This window comes from Excalfactoria chinensis, chromosome 14, assembly GCF_039878825.1.
Source record: "Excalfactoria chinensis isolate bCotChi1 chromosome 14, bCotChi1.hap2, whole genome shotgun sequence".
Lineage (NCBI taxonomy): Eukaryota > Metazoa > Chordata > Aves > Galliformes > Phasianidae > Excalfactoria > Excalfactoria chinensis.
Window position 1 is genome coordinate 9104282 of NC_092838.1, and position 22383 is coordinate 9126664.

The 22383-nt window shown below is 47.7% G+C and overlaps 4 protein-coding genes and 1 long non-coding RNA gene across 5 annotated transcripts; 3 read left to right on the top strand and 2 right to left on the bottom strand.

Annotated features, from left to right (window-relative positions):
* Positions 1 to 372: 372 nt before the first annotated feature.
* CPSF4 (cleavage and polyadenylation specific factor 4) lies at positions 373 to 6641 on the bottom strand. Its single transcript, XM_072349718.1, has 8 exons — positions 6395 to 6641; positions 5399 to 5449; positions 4809 to 4961; positions 3919 to 4014; positions 3672 to 3765; positions 3165 to 3237; positions 2601 to 2693; positions 373 to 1523 (listed from the first exon to the last, which is right to left on the bottom strand). The coding sequence occupies exons 1-8, from the start codon at positions 6495 to 6497 to the stop codon at positions 1455 to 1457; spliced, it is 732 nt and encodes a 243-aa protein (XP_072205819.1). The 5' UTR covers positions 6498 to 6641; the 3' UTR covers positions 373 to 1454.
* On the top strand, positions 2155 to 5915 carry LOC140258943 (uncharacterized). Its single transcript, XR_011905325.1, has 3 exons — positions 2155 to 2223; positions 3581 to 3686; positions 5779 to 5915. It is a non-coding gene; the product is annotated as an uncharacterized lncRNA (long non-coding RNA).
* Positions 6642 to 6808: 167 nt separating the features above from the next.
* Positions 6809 to 11799, top strand: PTCD1 (pentatricopeptide repeat domain 1). The gene is made up of 8 exons (XM_072349716.1): positions 6809 to 7268; positions 8499 to 8639; positions 8838 to 9056; positions 9319 to 9420; positions 9790 to 10548; positions 10727 to 10843; positions 11073 to 11255; positions 11461 to 11799. The coding sequence occupies exons 1-8, from the start codon at positions 6852 to 6854 to the stop codon at positions 11653 to 11655; spliced, it is 2133 nt and encodes a 710-aa protein (XP_072205817.1). The 5' UTR covers positions 6809 to 6851; the 3' UTR covers positions 11656 to 11799.
* A 305-nt stretch (positions 11800 to 12104) lies between these two features.
* BUD31 (BUD31 homolog) lies at positions 12105 to 14111 on the bottom strand. Its single transcript, XM_072349719.1, has 4 exons — positions 13633 to 14111; positions 13100 to 13222; positions 12695 to 12861; positions 12105 to 12364 (listed from the first exon to the last, which is right to left on the bottom strand). Exons 1-4 carry the CDS (start codon positions 13724 to 13726, stop codon positions 12314 to 12316), a joined length of 435 nt encoding a protein of 144 aa, XP_072205820.1. The 5' UTR covers positions 13727 to 14111; the 3' UTR covers positions 12105 to 12313.
* Positions 14112 to 14240: 129 nt separating this feature from the next.
* Positions 14241 to 22232, top strand: PDAP1 (PDGFA associated protein 1). Its single transcript, XM_072349722.1, has 6 exons — positions 14241 to 14483; positions 17320 to 17411; positions 19092 to 19196; positions 19590 to 19714; positions 20530 to 20681; positions 21368 to 22232. Exons 1-6 carry the CDS (start codon positions 14471 to 14473, stop codon positions 21424 to 21426), a joined length of 546 nt encoding a protein of 181 aa, XP_072205823.1. The 5' UTR covers positions 14241 to 14470; the 3' UTR covers positions 21427 to 22232.
* The last annotated feature ends 151 nt before the right edge of the window (positions 22233 to 22383 follow it).

Below are 22383 nucleotides of genomic sequence, written 5' to 3' on the forward strand. Positions count from 1 at the left end.
TAGGCATTTGGACAACTTGCCACCATCTGAGACAGGTTCGGGTTTGTTACCTGTTAACCCATTTCTGTCAAAATCATAACTACGTTCATAACTTACAGAAGCTGGAACTGTGATGTAATGAAAGTGTTAAAAATGGAAATCTGCTTTTTGACTTAAATGCAATCCTTAAATTGCAGTTTAAAGGAGCAACTGTGGATGCAGCCCACCTAATTAGCTTCTGCATGGGAAACTGAACCTCTGATTAATCACCTGAGGCAAGTGCCAGGTCAGCTGTGGGAGCACAGGTGAGAGTAAGGTAGCTGTGTTCCTGGAAGGGGTGGAGCTTGACTCTTTCCTATGTAACCATGTCACCCCCCCCCTTAAAAAAGTAAAAAGATCACAGACAGTTTATTCCATCCGTACATTTCAATAAAAACAAGATGTAAAGGCAGTCAGCAAATGAGAGGGGTTATAATCAATAAGGCTCACGTAGGTGCAAGTTGTTGGTTTTCTTTTTAATTCACATTTCATCATTGGCCCTTTTGAAATTGCTGTCTTACAAAACAAAGGGGTTTTGGCTTGCACAGGTACGATCTCAGAAGAATGTTCTACCGCTTTTAAAAGCAGCATTCCATAAAAATACACAGCTCCGCTTCCTGGTCTTCTCTAGGCTACGGAAATACCTGTTTGGTGTGAGCTGAATGACAGGGGTGCTGAGAAAAGGCTCCTTTGCTCCTACACTTTAAACTGTGTTCATTTCCCTATGTGCTTTTTGCAAATGGATAATGAGCACAGACGCGAATTTCCTAAAATCACTTCTCCTCCGTATTTGGCCAACTACAGAAACGCCTATTTATTCTTCCCAAATCAGTTCTCCCCCCTTCAGTATAGCAAAAAACACAGAAACAAAGCAAGTGGACAAGAGTTTTACAGCCTGGTGCATGTGAGGCGTTAAGTCGATCACCAGGACAAGTTTCCCAACTACAAGACTGGACCGAGGAACACAACTTTGCTTTGTAAGAGCAGGAGAGCAGAATTGCTCACTGAAGGGAAGGCATTTCAAGTACTAATTTTCCCAGTCAGTCTTTCTGCTTCCACGGGGAGTGCTGAAATGCTGCAGGTTCTCCAAAGAGAAGTGGCAGAAGGAAAACATGTTAAAAAAACAACACCGGGGTAAGATGCGTTTACACAGGATGCTGCACCGGTGAGGGGTTTGTGTATCTGTTTGCTTTTAGATCTGCCTTTCAGCAGGGCTCAATGAAAGTAGACAGAGGCCAAAATCTATTTTAAAAAGGTTAAAACATAAAAAAAGTTGTGGACAATTACAAAAATGTTGCTTAGCAGCAGCCAGCCTCTGACCAGTTCTTTCAGTAATGGCATTAAAAAACCAACCTGATTAATAGTTCAAGAAATAGTGCAAGGCAGAAACCTTTTCTCAGTGTTAATAGCTCCCTTGCACTCTTCTTTCTGCTCTTTCACTGTCCACTGAGAAAGGCCAGATGTCCTTTGGTGCATCTGTTGGCATAATGACCTTTTTCACCACACTAAAAAAAAGAAGAGAGAGAGAGAGAGGAGTTTTTAGGGCTACAGATTGTTTTTTCTCTAGCTGTCTTCAACAATTCACCCAGTAACTGTTCAATTCAAAAGCTTTTCCTTGCATGGAAGATGCAGTATTTAGTCAGCAAAGTGAAACCTGGTGTCAGAAGAGCCGTGACTTATGGGCTGTTTCTGCTCCTTGGAGTAAAAGCTGCTTCTGTGCTGGGATCGACCAGTGCCACGTTATTGAATGTCAAAAGGGACAGATCCCAGTGCACTAATGCAAAGAGCTGTAACATACAATGTGCATTTCAGTATTTGAGGCTTCCAAGACTACTCCACTTAATATGTACTGCAACAGAGATTTATACTGGGGGCTCTGCTGAACCTGGATTACACAAAGCGTATTCTAAACAAGAAATTTGTGGTGTTGCACCTTAGTACTATTCAAAGCCAGAGAGAAACATCAGCCTCTGACATTACAGCATTCTTCACTGTAGTGGAAATTTAAGTCATGTCCTGAAGCAGTGATTGAGCACCTGGTGGGAAGGCAGGGCCAACTCAGAGGAGCTCAGGTGTATTCAATGCATCTGAATGACTGGAAGGGGTGGAGCCAGGAACCTCCCATTTCCAGACCTCATTTAAGGGCTGGCAGTGGAGGCAAAAGGATCTCACTGGAGATCCCTACCTACTGGAGGCCTTCTAAAGGTAAGCATTTTTTCCTTCTGTTTCTGTATCCATGGCTTCTGCATTTGGGCTTGTTCTTATTTGCTACAGCCTAGGATTGTGCCTTTTTGCTATTACTGCTGCACTTCTCACATTATAGCTCTATATCCATGTATGTAGTTCACTTGCTTCCTTAAATCCTTGCTGTATAGTACAGGAGATGAAGTAGCTTTAGATAGAGATGTGACTTCCGAAAGCTGTATTTGCAGAAGACTAGATTTTATTTGGCTTCTTAATATCCTTGTCCAATCACAGTAACTGCTGCTCAAGTAAGCAGTCAGCAGCAAAGCAGCACGAGGTAGTCCAGGTGATATGTGCTCTTACTACTTAAATGTGGTACCCCTTCCCTTGTTAATTACCTTGTAACAAGTGACCTGCTCCAATGGCCGGGGTCCTCTGTTCCCAGTGTTGTTATTTTGAGACTGCATGACTCCAATTACTTGGGGTGTCCTCTGTTAGTTAGGAGAAGAGTTCTGACTCATTAAGTACATCAAGGATAACGATCTTTACAGTTCTTATTTTCTTAACAAGAGAAAAGAACACCCCACATATTGAATGATCTGTTTTCCTCCCAGTCTGTGTGGGTGATCTGCCAGCTGGAGCACCAGAGAGAAGAAACTAAAAACTAAGGATTACAAACCCCAGCAATCCTGCTTTTCTCTGAAAAGCAGCTTTAGAGAATTGGTTTGGGCTGCTGAAATATCACTGCCATGACTGAGATGTCATGCAGATTACAAAAACTGGCAGATTGTTGCATAACAACACATGGCATGCTTCTCTGTTATACAGGAGTGTTCTGTGACTAGATCTTCACATTATAATATAGCGACTGCAAGACTTCTGTTGCTATAATGGCCTCTTCTAAAGCACTGTGGAAAACACTTTGAGAGTGGGTGTGTGTAGGATGCAGGGGAATTGTGTACCTTTTGCTGTGTTTGTGCTGGCTGAGGCAGTGGTGGTTGCTCTGTGGTTCCCATAGGTAGTTCAAATCGAGGGCTGTTTCAGGCAGAGACAAAAAGAAATAAAGATTCTCAAATTATACGCCAACACCTTCGTATCAGCTCAGTAAGAAAAAGAAACAACTCCAAACAGCAAAATGTTCAGTAAATTAAATTAAATTCACAGATAAGACCTCCTTCCCCCAATTATCATTCTTATGCTCAGTATTTATGCTTACTAGAACAATATGGTAGTAATGAAAAGTCTTCTGTAATGTAAGCTCGTGCAAGCCCACCATCCGAGCACTTCAGTGTCTTACTGGTAACTCCCTAAAGAGGACGTGCATCACATCCTCCAAGCAAAAACAGATTGTTATACTAAGTGTTGGCTATCTTTACAGAACCACTGGGAAGCATTGGAGCACCCCCATTTGACGCACATCAGGTTACAGTGGAAACATCATCAAAGAGCAAGCCTGGAAACAAACTCACTGCATGAATTTACAGGTAGGCCCTTCTGGACAGAATCCTACTAGGTAATTCACACAAATGACTCTTCGAGTGTGTCGGTGTCTGCAGAGTGGACCTGCAACACAAAGTTAAATGGTTCATGTACTGTATATACACACTCCAACATTCAGTAGCAGCAGGTACACAAAGCAGCTCATGCAGAGAAAGAATAGCAACACCCTACCCTTCATTTATAGCCACAGAAGCAATAACAACACAACATACATACCATGTTTACAGAAGCCTCTGTCATACCAGGGACAGTCTTTGATCTTAGATTCCGGGTCAATGTGCAAGAATGGGCATTCTTTGTTACTGCATTCCCCTGTACCAAAGGCAAACGCACCTCTTAGTTAATGATGCAGGTTCAAGATCAAGTTACTCCTAAAATGTTACCTGGATCATGTAGCTCCCGCAAAGCTGTTACCAGCATTCATAAGTTCAGGCACAACAGTCTTATTGCCTGACTTAACCTAGAGGATGAACACCAAGCACTCACCCCTAGTGAGTGAAGTTCTACCAGACTGGATTATTTACGTGAGCTTTTAAGAAACAATGCAGAAACTGATTTTTGGAAGAGAGTCATGATAACAAAAACCAAACATTTAGTGCACCAAAAGTGTGGAGAAACTACAAATTGCGCACTAACCTCAATCCAAGGAAACCTACAAGACTGTAAGTTTCTGACAGCAAGTTGCCTCATTATGTCCAGATCTCCAGAGCTGGAAAGCAAGTGCATAAAAGTTTTGCACCCCCATGCCCTCTGCTGCTCATCAACTCCCCAAAACAAGAGTCATGCAAAGACCACCTGCTCAGCCTACTCAACTCATACTAAAAAGAGAACATAAAGTACAAAACCCAGTAACAACGTGAACTTCCTCCCTCTTCCCCAACGTGACAAGATCTTGAGAGAGGAGACATCTACAACACACGGCGGATTTAGGGGAATAAAAAGATAAAAGAGCTAAGCAGACCTGAAAAACTACAATGGAACAGTGTCAGCAGACATGGAAGAACTGAAATATTCTGAGGATGGAATAAGAAGGATGTACCAGGATCTTCTTCACCAGACTCCCACGCTCGCAAGGAACACTACGTAGGAGCTACAATGTTTCTTACCGAATTTGGAGTAGAAGTAACACTCAGGCATCTTGGTCATGTCATACTCGTGCAGAAACTCGCACTGGTCTCCCTTTTTGCATAGTCCTCGTAGCCAGTGTTTACAAACGACAGTCTTTTCCCCACTGATGTGTCTGAATGGGCACATACCTCCTACACGAGGATGGGGCAAGGAAAATGAACAAGAGGAACAATTAAAATCTGCAGTACAAGCAGGAACACAGCAACAGCAGTGCCTTCGCTCGCCTCTACAAGAGGGGTTTCAGAAGAACCCAGTTTTTCCTTACAACTTCAGTTCTTAATGGCAATGATAAGCAAGGACATCCAGACAAGTCCTGTTTTACCCTCTAATGAGCTGAGCACTGTAGTCTCCAGATCTTAATCCCAGCAGCCGCAACCCGTAGATACTAAAACAGCCACATCCACAGCAAACCTCACGCCATTTGTGGAGTTAACCCAATATCCTTTGTTTTTATCCCCTCTCTCTCAGCCTTAATCTTAACAAAAGCCATGATTATCACAGACTGTGACAGCAAATCTGTTTCTCCTCCCTGCAATATGAGTGTAAGTGTACTGGAAATACAACTTGCCTTTCCCACATGCCGCTTTTAAAAAAAATTCACAGACAGCTGCACCTGATTCTGTGGAAAGAAGAAACAAAAATAGATGTTAACAAACTTTTCTAGGAGCTTCCAAAGTATTTTCTTCCTGAAGAAATGATCTAGTCCTCAAATTCAACAGAGAAACAGCATTTTGGTTTGAGGAATTTACGTCCCTGCATGAATTCTTTGTTCAGGTCTGGCCTTCGTAAACGTCTGTATTCTCCTCAATGAAAACACAGCAGGGAAGTTTGCAGAAGTTCTGTTTATAGACTTTCAGACTTCAGGTTGGGCAATTACTCTTAAACCACCTGCTGTAGTGCAATGTGTTTATAGCTCTGGCTCTCAAAGTCTTGTACTTCTTTCTGCAGAACAGCTTGACCCAATCGTTGCTGTGTCATCCCTCGCTGACCTACAGGAATCACAGCATTCAAGGGAGCAACACGAGGTCAGCAGCACTGACAGAACATCAGCAAACTGTTGAGTCTCCCAGGACTACTTGCATCAGTTGGCAGGTTGAAGACCTCTATGATGACTAAAGTCCAACCAGCCTATTCTCACCACACCCACCAACCACGTCCTTCTGGAGTTGGAGTAATGTCTCCCCTGACCCCCTCATCTCCAGACTAATCAGGAGGCTGCAGGAAAGCGCTCTGATATCAGCCTGTGAATACACCTACAGCTTCCCTGTCACCCAAACACCTCATCTACCAAAAGGGAAATAAAACAACAGCGTGGGAGAGCAACGTTTATTCACGTGAACGCCTCAACTTTGCTTCCATCCCAGCACAAACTATGGCTACACACACACGGCACCCGGCCCGCGGCAGAGCCTCGCAGGGCAGCAGGAGCTGAGGGGACACGAGGAGCCCAGCGCAGGGCCCAGGAACCCCCCCCCAACAACAACACCCCTCCCCCTCCCGGGACAGGGACGGAGGCGGCCCAGCACCCCGGGGAGGAAAGGCCGCGCCCGGCGCCCACACGCACTGTCCATGCCGGGAAAGGGCAGCGGCTGCGCCCCCAGCTGCTGCTCCACCGCCAGCTCCAGGTCGAACTTGATGTGGTCCACGCTGGCGATGAGCTCCTGCATGGTGGCAGCCGGGGGGCGACGGCACCGGGAGGGAAGGGGGGGAATGGTGGGGGCCGGCTGCGGCCAGGCCCGGCCCGGCCTGGCCCGGCCCAGCCTGCTTCGCTTCGGCAGCGCCTCAAGAGTCAAGGCGGCCGCGCGCGCCCCGCGCCGCGCCGCCCGCCCGTCCCGGAGGATGCCGGGAAACCACCTCCGGCTCCGGCCGCCCGGCAGGCAGCGCGCTCGCGGGGCTCTCCGCCAATCAGACGGCGGCGTGATGCTCGAGACGCGCCTCTTCCGGCCGCGCAGGCGCCGTGAAGCTACGGTGGCCGCGAGGGGGCGGTGCGGCGGGTCGGCGGGTTCCGCCGCGCTCCCGCGATGAGCCCCGCGCGGCTCCTCCTCCTCCTCCTCCCGCCCCTCGCTCGGCGGTGCTGCCGGGCCGCTGCTCCGCCTCCCGTCCGCCTGCTCCGCTCCCCCGGGCCGAGCTTCCCGCCGCTGCGTGGCCTGAGGGCGCTGAGCTCGTCGCGGTTGCCCCCTGAGGCGTGTGGTGCGGATGGGAAGGAAGGCGAAGCGGGCGGGGACGGTGATGATGAAGATGATGAAGGTGTGGAGTTCGGGACGCTGCCCACCGAGTTCTCCAATAGGAAATATTACCACAAAACCACGGCGGTGTTTCGGAACTTAAAGCTTGAAGAGGATGGGGAGGAAGAAGGGGAAAGGAGGCCGTGGCGCGGCCGCAGGAACACGCCGTACTGGTACTTCCTGAGGTGCAAGGCCCTCATCAAGGAGGACAAGGTTCGCTTTTTGCTTTCTTGGCTTTTAGGCACGTTTGGTGCTTGTGAACGAGCGCTTTTCTGTTCGGATTAGAAGGTTCGCTTGGGAGGGGCTTGCAGAGATGATCGAGTCCCTTTGGCAGACCGTCTCAGGACTGAGCTGAGGTTAAAGTTGTAATTGGGAGACGCTCTGATGCTGTGCAGAGCAGCTGCGTTGTGGTGCTGGGTAGCTCCTCCCCCCTTCCTGCTCCTGCCTTCCCTTTATGGCTGGCTGTGCTCAGCACTTTGGAAGCCCCGCCTCAAGTGCTGTGTTCAGTTTTGGACCAGGAGTGTGTCCAGAGAAAGGCAATGAAGCCATGAGGGGTTTGAGCACAAGTCTTATGGGAAGCAGTTCAAGGTCTGAGGAGAACTCATTGCTTCCTGCTCCCTGAAAAGAGGTTGTGGTGTGGTGGGGGTTGGTCTCTGATCCAGGTAACAGTGATAGGATAAGAGGTGATGGCCTCAAGTTGTGCCAGGGGAGGTTCAGGTTGGATACTAGGTAACATATCTGCTTGGAAGGAGTGGTGATGTGTCGGAGCAGACTGCCCAGGAAGGTGGTGGAGTCACCATCCTTGGATGTGTTTGAGAACTGTGGAAATGTGGCACTGAAGGACTGACAGATGGGACTCGATGATTTTAGGTCTTTTCTGACTCATTATCATCTTTATTAAAAGAAGGAATCCCTATGAGGACAGGCTGAGGGAGTTGGGTTTGTTCAGCCTGGAGAAGAGAAGGTTGCGGGGTGACCTCATTGCAGCCTTTCAATACCTGAAGGGAACTTACTCCCAGGAGGGGAGCAAACTCTTCGAAAGGGCTGACAATAGCAGGACTAGGGGAAATGGTTTTAAGTTAAAAGAGGGAAGATTTAGGTTGGATGTTAGGGGGAAGTTCTTTACTAGGAGAGTGGTTAGGTCCTGGAACAGGCTGCCCAGGGAGGTTGTGGATGCCCCATCCTTGGAGGTGTTCAAGACCAGGTTGGACGGGGCTCTGGGCAACCTGATCTAGTAAAGGCGTATGTTTGGTGGCCCTGCTAGGCAAGGGGGTTGGAACTACATGATCCTTGAGGTCCCTTCCAACCCGGGTCATTCTGTGATTCTGTGATTCTGTGAAGGAAAACAAGAATTTATGAGGAATTCTGTGCTCTGTAGGATTTCTGACTACAGCTCAGACTATTCATAGTAACTGATTCTCTTGATTTTCCTTTTCTCTGTAGCTGGCAGAGGCCCTGGAGCTGTTTGAGGTGCAGATGCTGAAGGAAGAGCGAGTAAAGCCAGAAGAAAGCAATTACACTGTTCTGATTGGAGGTTGTGGCAGGGCTGGCTACGTGAAAAAGGCATTCAGACTCTACAATGATGTAGGTTTACGTTCTCCCTTCTCTCAAGCCTTCATTAGGTTCTCTCAGCTAAATCTGTTTGTAGCATTTGGTCATGTTATTTTCTCTCCAAAATGCCTTTGAGCCAATGTTCACCTTTCCTTAACCTGAAGCTCTTAAAACCAAATTATGAAATAACTCTTTTCCTAAAAGCTAGTTCCATGCCTTCTCTTCTCTTAGATGAAAAAGCGAGGCTTAACTCCTACTGAACCCACGTACACAGCGCTGTTCAATGCCTGTGCTGAATCGCCATGGAAAGACTCAGGCCTGCAGAGTGCTCTCAAACTGCGGCAGCAGCTGAAGGAGAAAAACCAGGAGTTGAACCTGATCACTTACCATGCACTGCTGAAAGTCTGCGCGCTGTGCTCGGATCTCAGGATGTGTTTTGATGTGCTGAAGGTAAATATTATGACTTTGAGTGTATTCTGCTCTAATTAAAGCTCTTGGAAGTTGCAATATTGTGTTATCACATTGGAGTCCTTTTTGCGGAGATAATTACTGACCAGATGTTCATATTTCATTGACCTTTGGTCTCATTCAATTAATTATCTTGTTAATTACCAAGTTCAAGTACATAAAATGAGGCAGCTACAGGCATCAACAGCTGTGTCAAGCTGTTTGACTACCTGGGAAGTCTAACGCTCTCTCTTCTGTTTTTTAGGAAATGGTGCACAAGGGCCACGTTCCTACAGCTGAGACCTTCAGCTTCCTTCTAATGAGCTGCATAAAGGACAGTGAAAATGGCTTCCGATATGCCTTACAGGTTTGTCTTTATGTACTAAATGGCAAGGACAAGGCACTTCAGTACTATCACTTGTCACTGAAATGTACAGAGGGCAGCAGTTTCACAGAGTTGATGAAATGAGGTCAGCTCCTCCTGGGGCAAGTTCTACAAATCAGACATCCTTCAGGATGTTGTGTAAGCAGTTGGAGAACCCTAGGGGACCTCACAGGGCTGTACTAGCTTAAACTGGCTGTTTGCTGCCTGCTGGCATCTCACCTCATCATGCTATAAACTTTTTTTCTGTGCGTAGATACCGTAAGAGTATGCACTGTAAACATGCTTACAGTCTGCTAGAAATGCTCCTGCTATCTGCTGTTACATATTTGATGTTCCTTTTTCTCTCTTCAGATTTGGAAACAAATGACTAAGTTGGGAATAAAGGCTGATAGCCACAGTTACAATTTGATGCTGCGTGCTGCAAGAGACTGTGGAATAGGTGATCCAGCTGTGGCTTCTAAAGTATTGCTGAGACCCACCGACGAGAACTCACCTCAACTAAGGCTTGCACCTGGTAGGCAGAAGGTGAAAAATCATAGAAAGAAGGGAGAAGAGGCTGCACCAACTGTCCAGCTGGATGTGGAAGCCATGGAAAAGCAGTTATTTCAGGAAAGTTCAATGCAGTCTGAAGAACTGGTTACGCAGCAAAACAAAGATATGAATCAGGCTGAAATTAAACCAGTACCAACTGGTCTTTACAGCCCTAACGTAAGTCACAGCAGAACTGGAGCACTGATGAGGAGGGGCCAAGATGAAACACAGCAGGAAAAAGCATATCTGAGCCAGAAGCTGCAGTTCTGCATCCTGCCCAACCTGCTGGATTCACAGATAACTGACACAAACGTGGTTTCCTTGGGGATGGTATCCACACCATGTGATAGACTGTCTTTGATGGGAGATGTGGAGGGTTTCTTGAACAAAATGAAAAAGGACAATGCAGAACCTGACATTAAAACATTTACTTTACTTGCGGAGCTGGTGGAACCCAAGAGCCCATCAGAATCTTCTTTGCTGGCACTCCTTGATGAACATAAAGTGAAAGTAGATGTGACATTCTTTAACACTTTAATAAGGAAGAAAAGTAAATGCGGAGACCTAGAAGGAGCAAAGGTGAGGAACTCAGAACCAACCCTGTTGTTGCCTTCTAGTCCCAGGCCTCCAGCAGTGCTTGTGTTTCACTGTGAGACTTGTTTCTCTGTCCACAAGAGAAACTAAGAATCTTACTGCTTTTTGCTAACCAGCACTATGGTGGAACTTGGAAATTCATGCCATCATTTGTATCTTACAGAGCCTTCTGCCAGCTCTTGCAAAGAGGAGATTATCACCTAACCTCCAGACATTTTGCAACTTAGCAATTGCTTGCCATCAGAAGAAAGATGGGCTGCAGTTACTCTCAGATTTGAAGGTAATATAAATAAATAACAGATCCCCTGCTTAGGTTTCTATGGTGAGTTTTCATTCCCTAAATGCAACTGTAGAGCAGCTGCTGGCAGCTTGCATGCTCTTTCCTATGGGCATACTGGGATAGGAAAAAGGTCAACAGGAAGAGTTGGCTGGCATCATAGGAAGCTGCTGTGCAGGTCGTTCTGGAAGTCCTGTGTTAATTGGCATCTTAACCACCCTTCTTGTTTCAGAGGTCTGGAGTGACTCCCAACAAGTTCATCTACAGTGCCCTTATTTCTGCTGCTGTGAGGCAGCTGGATTACAGCTACCTTACGGAGATCCTGCGAGACATGAGGAACAATGAAGTACCCCCCAATGAAGTTATCATACGCCAGCTGGAATTTGCAGCACAGTACCCTCCAAAGTTTGACCGGGTGAGTAGCCGTGACTGGTTGCAGGGTGAAAAATGCCAGCATATGGGAGGAGAAGTGTAAATGGCTGCCCTAGTCTTCTTCCTGGGGCACTTTCTGATGGCTCCTCAATAGCTGTTTATTAAATAGCAGCTTGTAGCTACTTCACACTGGTACTACATGAACTCTGTTCTCATAGAAGCTTGTTTTGTTGGATTTTTGTTTGCAGTATAAGTCAAAGAACCCATATGTGGAGAAAGTTGATGGTTTCCGTGGCTACTACTACCGGTGGTTAAAAGTAATGGCAGGAGAGGAGACCCCCCACCCCTGGGAAAAATACAGAACAGCTAAACGTTCCACAAATGAAACTAAAGAAGAGGCTGTGCAGGGGCAGGTAGGACACAACGCTCCAGCTGATCGCTGAGTCCAGCATACTGCATGTGCTGGAAGAACTTGGATTTTTCTCCCTTAAACTGCCTCCTTGTAGTAAAGCTGTGCTGTAGTTCCAGGAACTCAAGTTCTTATGATATCTACTAAATAAAATATTTGTCCTGTTTTAAGGAGAAGCAAATGTACTGTCAGGGAATTTCCTTCAACTGCAGAGAGTTACACAGGCTGTAGTTTAGCAAACTCAGTGCTAAACAAGCCTCATGACAAAGGAGAAACAAATTCAAATTTAACAGTGTTTTCATTCAGTGCTAGTTTTGTCTTTCCTGCATTCTTAAGTGTATTTGAACATCTGAATGTATCCTGCAAGTCCCTAAATTGCTGGCATTCCCTACTAGATCTCTGCACTAATTCAAGGTTAAGTCACCATAGAGACCAAACACCTTCGCAACAGGAATATGGTATTGCCAAAAGATTGGTCCACTCTCTCAGGAAGGCAGTCTTTATTTTAAAATAAGTGGCTACACAAAAAGCTACTCCGAAACTACATCCTTGGTTTGTATGATCCAGGTGAATTTGCCCTTTTAATTGCAATACAGAAATATCCAATCACACAGAGAAGGTAGCTGTAATTGCACTCGTAGTCCATTGTGTTGGATGATATCGCTCAGAGTTCAAAAGGTAGTCTGTCTGTTTCACCCAGAACAGCCTCTGCATCCACAGTGAGTGCATTCAATGATTCTCCCCTGGAAAAGAAATGTAACAGGGATATTTCAGGCAAGCAGGCAGGTCAGCAGGCATAAACCTCAGAGCAGAGGCTGCCTTTTGGAAGAAGCCCTTCTATGCAGCATCTACAGCTGATTTGATGTTGATATTGTTTCCAGTACATTAATAACTGTAAACAACTGCGTGCCAAAGCTGACAGTTACTTGAAAAGCAGCTAGGTGTTAACTACTAGCAAAACGGCTACCAGAAAGAAAAACATCACCTCCTCTGCTGTCCCTGACCTGCATGAGACTAGAATGGCTACTGCAAACGTCCAGACAAAAGGGTAGGAACAAGCTGGCAATTCTTACCACTTCCAACTTGCTTTTGGGCACTCTACAGATGCAGTTGGTTCCGAAGTTGGTGTCCCGCGTCTGGATGCACCGCAGGCAGCAAAGGTTCTCATAACCCTGTTTCTTCCACTTTGCAATCAGGTTTTTGTCAGCGTACCCTTCCTTGATGCAGTACTCATACAGCTCTGTAGAAGAGCAGACACCACAAGCAGCTCCCATCATATGTTAAGATGACCCAGTATGAGCAATTCCCAGCTGTACTGACTAGCTCTTAGAGCTGCACAAATGCCAGCCTTCCCTCTACCCTCCCTACCCAGAGTGCTAATCCTTCTCTTCAGCACCCCAGTTCCTGTGCTTCTGAAGGCACAATCTCACTGCGTCCCGTTTTCCCTTATTCAGTGCCAACCAATTTGTGTTTCTCACCTCTGCTGATAGCTTTTCTTTTATAGAAGAGATCGAAGATGTAACGTGTTTTCTGATGGTGGATTCTGAAGATAGGCCAAAGGGATTCCACTTTCCTCTTCCCTTCATGAGGTTCAGTCTCCGCTGGAAGGGAATACAAACATCACCATACCAACTCATTTTCCTAGGCTGCTAATTTACTCCCTCAGTCACTTTAGAACATTCCTAACTTTAATAGATTACAGAGTTAAGAGCAGGACGTCAGTGATGTGGTTCCTTGGGGAAATGAAAACAGAAAGACAACAAGGATAATGATGTGACCTCCCCTGGGATGGAAGGTGACTTTGTGTATGACCCAACTTGTCAGACCAGTGGGGACAGGAACTACCAGTCCATTCACACATGCCAATGAGCTTCAGTCAGCGTGGCCACAGAGTGCCCCAGAACACCTCACTGCTGCAGGACAGGTATAACAAATGCTGCTTTATATTCATGGAGGTCCCAGAGCTCGTTTGAGGCGTCCCCCCCCGTCAGCACCCAGCTCTGCTGTGTACCTTCTCTCATCTTCTGATCCAGCTCATCCAGCGTGGGCTCAATCAGCTCCCAGCCGTCCGGGGGCGGCTTCCTGCTCCGCTTCACTTTGGGCATTGCCTTGGAAACGAAGAAGCTTTACAAGGAGGTGCCTCAAAGCCCTGGAAAACACCCGGAAAAAGGGAATGGAAACAGCCGTTATGGACAGCTCTGCTAAGGTTTCCGTGCCCCTTCACCGTGTTCTGCTGAGATGTAAAAACAAGCTTGATCGAGGCCCGCCTCCCGCACCGCAACACTCAGCACACGGGAGTGAGCGCTGAACCACCCCCCCCACCGCAGGTTCCCCTCCCCGACTTCCGCCAGCCCCCGCAGGGTCCTGCCGAGAGACCGGCGCGGCTCAGGCCGTGCTGGCAGCAGAGCGGGGGAACAGGAGCGGAGATGTAGGAAGGAGCGGAGATGTAGGAAGGCGCAGCCCCCGCTCACCGGCCCAGCGCCGCCGCTCCCCGTCGCGCCGCCTCTGACGTCACACGGGGCCTACCCGGCAGCGCGCCCTGTCCGCCCCGATGAGGTGCCCGCGGTGCTGCCTGAGGATAAAAGTCCCTCCCCGCCCTGCGGCCCTCACCTCGTCCTCCTCAGCACGGGCCGAGCAGGGGGCGCGGTAGTACCGGTACCGGCACGGCCTCGCTCCCCGCGGTGGACGAGCGGAGGAGCGGCAGCAGCGGGACAACCCCGCGGCGGGGCCTCGCTGGGCGGCAGGGCCCGGGCGGGCGGAGGGCAGGGAGGCGGGGCGGCTTCCGCTTCCGGGTCGTGGCTGGGGCCGGGGGGGGCCTCGCTGCAGCTGCTGCAACCGCCATCGCCGCGATGCCGAAAGGAGGTGCGGGCCGGGCGGGAGGCGGCGCGGCGCTCGGGGCCTGGCGGGGGGGAACGCGGCCTTCCTTACGTCGGGATGGGGATCCCGGCCCTCCTTATCTCACGGGGGAGGATCCCGGCCCTCGTTACCTCGTGGGGCACGGAGCCGCTCCCCGTTGCCTCTCGAGGGGCCTCGGCCCTCGTTATCTCGGCTGCGGACGGTCGGAATAGCGCTGTCCTCCCGCAGCCTGCTCGGGCCTCGGGCGCATCCTGTCCCCCCCCCCCATCGTACTGGGGTCCCGCTCCCCGCGTAGCTTTCAGGTCTCTGTCGAGGTTTGTGCGGAGCTCCCCGCCGTGTGGCCGCGCAGAGGCAGCCGCTGTGTTGCCTGGCAGAAGCTTTGGGACTATCCGAGCTCCCGGGGCTCCGCAGCCCGCCCGTCTCGGTGCTGCCCCACGAGGCAGCGGAGCAGAGGCCGGGCCCGGCATCAGGAGCTCCGAGCGCTGCTCCTTTCTTGCGGCTCCGCGGAGCGGGTACCGACTTGTTGTGATGATTAAGGAGATGTAATGAGGGAATGGCACCGTCTGGGCTGAGCTGGATCCACCCAGAACCTTCTCCAGATGCACCATCTGCATAATTGGCTCCTGTGTGATTGCTGATGAAATCCCAGGCACATACATGAATGGAAGCCCGGCCTCATCATCTCCTCTGTAGTTTTTGCCAGTTTATTTCATTAGCATTTCCCGAGCTTTAGTTTCATGAAGACCGTTTCCCTGTTTCTATTTTCTTTAAGCTCTTTATTCTCTGTTCATTTGCATCATCTTGGGAGGTGGGGCTGAAGCTTTGCTGTATTTTTGTGAAGGCAAATGGCTGAGGTTTGTATGTAAATGCCACGGAACTGGGCTCCCTCTGCGCTCTGTTTCATTGCAGGCTTCAAAGTGATTCTTTCCAACCTTTCTCAGGGAAAAAGAGGAATCTTTGCTTCTTCCCACCCAAAGAAGTTGGGAGGAGTTATTGTCATTGTATTACCGGTAGCAGAGAAGTGGGCTTCTGTAATCAGTTTAATATAAAACAGGGGCTACTGGTAATACATCTTGCTACAGGGTTACTTCTCATTATTTTGTTCATTTTTTGAATGCTTTGCTTCAGAATGAATGGGAAACTGGGCATGGATCTGCACAGGCAAACACAGGGCCTGTGCTCAGCCTGCCTGGAGCAGGGGCTGATTCTTCAGCTTATTTCTTTCCTAGCATTTGTTTCTAAGATCATGTCTCTGGAGCTGCTTTTCTCTACTGCGTGGATATTTGCAGTAATAACTCTGTTACATGCTTCAATTCTGAGCCCGGTGTAAAATCTTCCTGTTAAGCAAGGAGGGTGCCTGGCCTATGTTAATTTTGTAGCACAGCATTGCTTGGGTTTGTTGAGATTTTCATGGTGCTGCGTGGTGTGTCGGGAACCTCAGCGTTGTTCCTTTTAGAGTGATGTCACTTGCCAGGCAGTGATGTAATGTCTCCTGGCAGCTCTTGTTCCCATCATGTTGATGGTGCCACGTGGGGTGGTTGGGAGCAGACGAGCTGAAAACACAAGTGTTGGGCTGCAGCAGAGCTTTGCTTGCATTCAGGGTTTGAGCACCCACGAGCTTCCAAAACTGAATATAGAGAGTTCTGTTTTCTACTTTTCCTCATTTCATACAAGGAAACCATCTCGAGGTGACTGTAAGGCTTTGTGTAGTAGGGTTGGGAGAGAACTTATTCCGTGGGTCAGCTTTTACCACGCTCAGTGTATGAGTTTGCTGAGCTCAGAGAGTTGGTCAGAAAATGATGACTTTCTAAAGCCTGCCAAGGCAGTCTGCACTGATCCATCATGTCCTTCAAACACATCCAGGCATGACTGTGATGCAGCAGTGTAGCCATGATGGATCCCTCCCATGTGTCCTATTCCCCTCTCTGCACCTCTGTGAGGTTTCCCTGTCCCTTGCAGGTGACACGGGGAGGGAGAGGGGAGAGGAGAGAGCACGTGGCTTTCCTGCTGTTTGGCAGACGAAGACACCTGCAGTAACAGAGCTCCCTCACCTGAACTGTTCTTTGCCTGTCCCGTGCACCAGTTGTGCTCTGAGCTCCCCAGCTGGCTTTTGCCAGCAGGTGTTTGAGCTGCAACGTAAATGGAGCAGCAACTTGCAGGAAGCAGTAATAGGGTTGAGAGTGGAGCATAGCTGGGCAGTTTGAGGGGCTCTCCCCTCTTCCTTGTTTTCATTTTTCCTTATAAAGCTGTAAAACGTGGAGGCTCCTTTTAGTAGTTGCTCAGTTCTCATTCCCAAAGCTTTTGTCCAATTGGCTTCCTGTTTTCTCTTGGCACGGTCTCAGTGCAGGGGAGGGGCTGAGGAGGTGATTTTGTCAGGGTAGCTGTAACAGCTGCTGCTCCAGGAGCACGCTGTGATTCCTGCTGTGTTGGAAATGCAGTGAGCAATGCTGGGGCTGAGAACTACTTGCCAGCAATCCCTTTGGGCAGCCCCTCCTGCCTTGCTCTCTGCAGAGCAAACTTGCACATAGTTGAGGCAGTGTGTAGATGGGCTGCTTCAGCTCCGGTGCTTCCAAATCCAACCCAAGTGAGCAGAAGGAATTGACTCTCTGAATGTGTTTCTATGAAGTAGTAATCCCTGTTCTCTGTGTGGTATATTCAGAATTCCTGGAGTGTTTCACCAGGACAGGCAAGTTCCACGTGTCTTTGTTTCTTTATCAGAGCAGCTCTTTTGGCTTGTCTTACTTGCATCGAAAATACAGAGTGTCTGCTGAAGGAGGAGTTGAGCTTCCTGAAAACTTAGCACTGAACTATTTATTTTTCTTAATTATTTCTGTTTGTACAGGTAGAAAAGGAGGCCACAAGGGCCGAGCAAGACAGTATACAAGCCCTGAAGAGATTGATGCACAGCTCCAAGCAGAGAAGCAAAAGGCAAGGGTATGTATTTGCCTTGATTATGTACTTACTGTTGTAAGTCCTGCCTTGTGCGGTATGCTTCATTTGCAGATCATGAGAAATGTCAGCTCAGTCATTCCGTCAGTGATTACAGCATGGATTCTGAATCCCTGTGGCTGGGGAGACCCCAAAGAGTGGTCCAGCCCATTTCCTCACAGAATTGAGGCCAGGTTGGTCATCCAGTCAGCACTGTGAAGGTTGCATGACAAGGCAGTCACACTGCAGCCCTAGGCATCCTTTCTCTCAATATAATAATCCATCATTCTCCAGTTTAAGCTCACTTTTTTTCATTCCTGTTCTGCAGTTTGGCTATGGAGAAAAGAGGCTCACATCTTGACTTCTTTTCATATACGGAAATCACCATATTTGCTCTTTCTCTTCTAATCTTACCTAAGTTGCTCTGATTTCTTTCTGTATACGTGATTTTCTCCTGTGGCTCTTTTTTGTAGGAAGATGTAATAGCATTTTCTGGCTTGAGTTCCTTTTTGTGCATCCTTTGCCCCATCACAGGATCATAGTCCTCCCTCCCCTGCAGCTACTGGTCTGGTGTTAGAAAAGCGTGACTACATCTTGCAGAACTTGCTCTCTTGTGTTGCCAGATTATCTCAGCTATGATGGCACTCTTGCTGCTATTTTGCTGTGACTATCAAAGTGCTGCCTAAGCCCAAATACACTCTTCCAGCTGAACCCTCACACCACTGGCAACAGCAGGATAATTATAGCCCATGTAGGAAATACTGATGAGTAAACCCCAGAAAAAGATGGATCTTTCGAGCAGTTTTGAGCCACATTGCTGGTTCCTTTTTGGATGTTTTGACCAGCTGTAACTCAAGGTGATTGCGTGGTTTGCTGCTTAGCCATATACTCCAACTTTGATGTCGTCTTCCATAGTATGGCTCCTGTTGGTTTGTTTTCTGATTGCATCTTCCTGGTTTCATGCCATCTTTTCAGTTACAGAAGTCACTTATCATTCCAATCCCATTTCTAGAATGATTCCAGCTCCTGCTTATAGTGTATCATTCACAACTTTAAGTTCACTAACTTCCCTGTTTCCAAGTTATTAATAACAATGCCAACTAGAAACAGAACAGAGCCAGCTCTCTGCATGACCCCTTATGAGGTGTCTGTCTTGTTGCAAATAAAAAAACCTCAGAGAAGTGCTTTATGAGAAGGATTTCTTGCTGCTTTCTTTGTGGTCATCCACTCCATGTGATGTTGGTTACATCTAGAACAGTTTCATTAGGGGAGGCTTATAAAAACTTCGGAGAATCACTCCTCTTTCTGCCTGTAGTTTATCTGCCAGACTGCAGTCCCTGAGATGCTGTTCTCTGGAAACACAGGCCAAAATTATCCTGGGAATTCTACATCTGGGGAAAGCAAAGTGCCCCTCTTGTTCTACAATAACTTTCCCAGTCTGGTACATGGGGAGGACAGCAGGGTTGTTTAGAGGAGATCTGCTGGGGCAGGTGATGCTTACTGTGCTGAGAAGCAGCTCTCATTCTGCAAGAGCAAGGGTCCCTTGGTGTTGTAAAGGCCTTGTCTGGAGCACTGGTGTTCTCAAAGCTGTGTGCCACCCCTCCAAAATTAGGATTCATTTAAAAGTCACGCTAGGATTTGGGTTTCATACTGACATGTTGTATCTCATTTCCTGTGGTTCTGTAGGAAGAAGAAGAGCAAGAAGAAGGTGAAGGAGCAACAGGGGACCCAAAAAAGGACAAGAAGTCTTTAGATTCAGATGAGAGTGATGAAGATGATGAAGATTATCAGGTATTATAGTTTTCAGGACTCCTAATGCAGTTTCACTATCTGGATTTTTGGGGTGGGAGACAGATGCATGTTCTTGGACTGGAGCTCTGTTTGAGAGCCATTTGCAGTAAGTATTTAATGGAAAAAACATTTTTAGAAGCCAGAAAAACTTACTCGACTGCATTTTGTTCTCAAAGTGCTGATTTGTGTATTTTTGTGAGTAAAATGCAGAGGTGAGAAGATTTCAAAAGAGACTGAAGGTATCTGATAGTACAGATCTTGGTTGTTGTTTGGTAGTGAAAGCTTTGAATGCTACTCCTGGGGTGTGTTGCTGTGTATCTGATGAGCTCCAACGCAAGATAATTTGGGGTGTTACAGAGCTTCTTCACCTTCCTCTTTTTTCTTCAATCTTAGCAAAAGCGCAAAGGAGTGGAAGGCTTGATAGACATAGAGAATCCCAATCGTGTAATTCAGACAACCAAAAAAGTAACTCAGCTGGACCTGGATGATGGACCCAAGGAACTCTCACGACGAGAGCGGTGAGTTTTCCCTGCAGCAGCAAACGGGCAGGATTCACTGCCATTCAAATGGCCTTTCCTTACACACTGTACTGAAGTTGTCTGTTCTGTGTCTGTCGCTGGGTCCATCCTGAAGACAGGCAGCTCAGCCAGTTGTGCTGAGTGAGGTCTGTTGCTGCGGAGCAGATGTAGTCCGTTCCTTTCCTGAAGTTTTATGCCAAAAATCTGATGTAACTATAAATTCATTGACCTTGGGGTCACACTTGGGTCTGCTTTAATCCTGCTGCAGGAGGTACCCCAGGGACAGGTACTGATTTCCCAAGTTCCCGAGGTCATAGTGCAGTTTTTTGAGCTCGTGAATAAGATGAGAAGCCAAAATATGATCTTGTAGTTTAATTTAGCAGTGGAGAGTTTCAGAGTGAAAAATTTAAGGTTGCTTGTTTGAAACAGGCTGTTTAAGATGGATTATTTGGGATCTTAATATTTAAGATGATCTTATTATTTGGGATAGGCCTCAACAGAAGTACCTCGAGGTGTGCTTTTGGGGAGAAAAAATGTTATAGTGCTGTGCAGTCCGGGAGTAATCCCTTTGACCTTGTTGTGCATCAGTGCTCTTATCTAGCTGAAGGTGTAAATCCTACTTCTCTCCAGCTCTCATCAAACCCCACAGCAGGTATAACTTGTGCTTGAAAAGTGGTGACGGGGTCCCACAGCCTTGGTGGGCGGTCTGTCTCTTTGCTCACCTTCCATCCCAGTCAGAAAGCCTCCCATAGAGTCCATCTGTACCTGCCTGCTTCCCCGTGTATTCTAACAACTGGTGTGTTTCACTCAAACAGAGAGGAAATAGAGAAGCAAAAGGCGAAAGAAAGATACATGAAAATGCACCTAGCTGGTAAAACAGAGCAAGCCAAGGCGGATCTTGCCCGACTAGCCATCATTCGGAAGCAAAGGGAAGAAGCTGCCAGGAAGAAAGAAGAAGAAAGAAAAGGTTAGAGAGTAATTAATCATATCCTCTTATTTCTCTTTTGCAATGGTTGTACCGCCTTGAGGCACGATTCCTGATATCACATGCTGTAATCCCTCACCTCCTGCACGGTGGTGCCGAGTGTCATTGCAACTCTGTTCATCAAAGCTGGGTTTGGCTGTTTCATTCCTATAAAAGCTGTAGGATATCTGAACTGGGAGAATGCAGGGAAAGGAGGGGAAGTGCTCTGACATCTCTATCTGCAAGCTCAGCCTCCCAGGTGATGCTTGCTCTTATCTGGGGATTTATAGAGTTCCCTCCGCTGGGTGTGATTTATCTGCATTGCGTGCTGGGGATGTAAACTGCACAGGGAATTTGCAGCAGTCTTCCCCTGCCTGGATTTCCTCTTTGGCTCTGATAGATGTGAGACAGAACTCTAATGAATGTGTTCTTAGTGGCTTCCACAGGGAAATGTATGGAGCAGAATCAGGGTAGGAGTCTGAAGAGAGACACAGAACATAAGGAGCCCCGTGGGGCTGCTCCTGTGAAGCCTGGAGGGACTCTACCGGGGATTAGTGGGATGGGTCAGAATTGTTTCTCAGTTATTTCGATGTAGGTAGCAAGATTTCAATCTGTGCAGCTGTTGGGCTACCAGCAGTCCCTGATGTGCACTGTGAAACAATGACACCTCTGTTCTTTTCCTCCTCCAGCAAAAGATGAAGCGGCCATGGCAGGTAAAAGACTGCAGTCACTATCCCTTAACAAGTAAGCACAGGACACGCAAGAGGAGGAAACGCCAGGGATCCGTGCCTGGTGCCTGCCAGGAACTCTGTCGTGTTGCATACCATAGATGCCACGTAGGGTGTACTGCGGCATCGAAGTCACCTTCACCTCCAAGAGACACTGACAATGTGTTTTGTCTTCATCCTGGCACAATTTCCATTTGGGGTTAGGGGCAGCTGCTATCCTCGGTGCAAAACTGTGCTGAACAGCAATTCTCTGTAACAGTTTGAAAACCTGAATGTTTTTGCTGTTTTTAGGTCTAAAAACTCATAGAACGGGGTTGGGGGGGGGGCGGGATGGGATGGGAGGGGGCATGGGGGGGAGGGAGCTGTGTGGGAGGGGAGATGCTTCAACTATTAGACTGCAAGCAAATAGATTGTGGGGTCATTGTGGGGCGGGGTGTGCGGGGTGGGGAGCTTTGACTTGCTGATGAAAACCCAAAGGATAACGTATCTGTGGAATTCTTTTGGGCAGGCGGCCCTTAAACTTTTCCTGCAGGGTGTTGTAGTGTGATCTGGGAGCCTGACTTCATGGACATCTGGGCTGTTCTGTTCCTTCCCACTTTCACCCCTCCTTTATCGCAGCCATTCTCTCCCCCTTTTCTCTCCTCTCGGTTATTTTTTGTTTTCTTCACCTGATTAGGGATAGTGCCAGTTTTTAACCACATTATCCTTTGTTTAAAGGAAAACAGATATATGTATCATGAATTGTATTGGAGCCGGATGGGAAAAAAAAGCCCAAACCCACCTCGATGAAGTTAAAAAAGAAAAAGAAAGAAAAAAACCAACAGAACTTGTATATTTGGCTGATTAAAATGTAAACGATCAGAACTGCCACGTCCTTGTGTAAGTGAACTGCTAAAGCGCACAGTGCAGCACAGTGTGGTCTTGCAGTGATTTCTGTGTCTGCTCTTTCTCTCTGCTGTTCACCATGTTGAGTTTGG

Bases quoted from the DNA above. Each gene is read 5' to 3' on its own strand.
- CPSF4 (XM_072349718.1), bottom strand. From the start codon at position 6,497: ATGCAGGAGCTCATCGCCAGCGTGGACCACATCAAGTTCGACCTGGAG. The intron at 4,015-4,808 runs GTAAGAAACATT...CCTTTGGTACAG, and splicing joins TTACTTCTACTCCAAATTCG to GGGAATGCAGTAACAAAGAA. The intron at 3,238-3,671 runs GTGAGTTTGTTT...TGCCTGAAACAG, and splicing joins CCTACCTGTAAATTCATGCA to CCCTCGATTTGAACTACCTA.
- PTCD1 (XM_072349716.1), top strand. From the start codon at position 6,852: ATGAGCCCCGCGCGGCTCCTCCTCCTCCTCCTCCCGCCCCTCGCTCGG. The intron at 10,844-11,072 runs GTAATATAAATA...TTCTTGTTTCAG, and splicing joins AGTTACTCTCAGATTTGAAG to AGGTCTGGAGTGACTCCCAA. The intron at 11,256-11,460 runs GTGAGTAGCCGT...TTTTGTTTGCAG, and splicing joins ACCCTCCAAAGTTTGACCGG to TATAAGTCAAAGAACCCATA.
- BUD31 (XM_072349719.1), bottom strand. From the start codon at position 13,726: ATGCCCAAAGTGAAGCGGAGCAGGAAGCCGCCCCCGGACGGCTGGGAG. The intron at 12,862-13,099 runs GTGAGAAACACA...GCTCTTCTACAG, and splicing joins AAGAAAAGCTATCAGCAGAG to AGCTGTATGAGTACTGCATC. The intron at 12,365-12,694 runs GTAAGAATTGCC...TTTCTTTTCCAG, and splicing joins CCAAAAGCAAGTTGGAAGTG to GGGAGAATCATTGAATGCAC.
- PDAP1 (XM_072349722.1), top strand. The intron at 17,412-19,091 runs GTATGTATTTGC...GTGGTTCTGTAG, and splicing joins CAGAGAAGCAAAAGGCAAGG to GAAGAAGAAGAGCAAGAAGA. The intron at 20,682-21,367 runs GTTAGAGAGTAA...TTCCTCCTCCAG, and splicing joins GAAAGAAGAAGAAAGAAAAG to CAAAAGATGAAGCGGCCATG.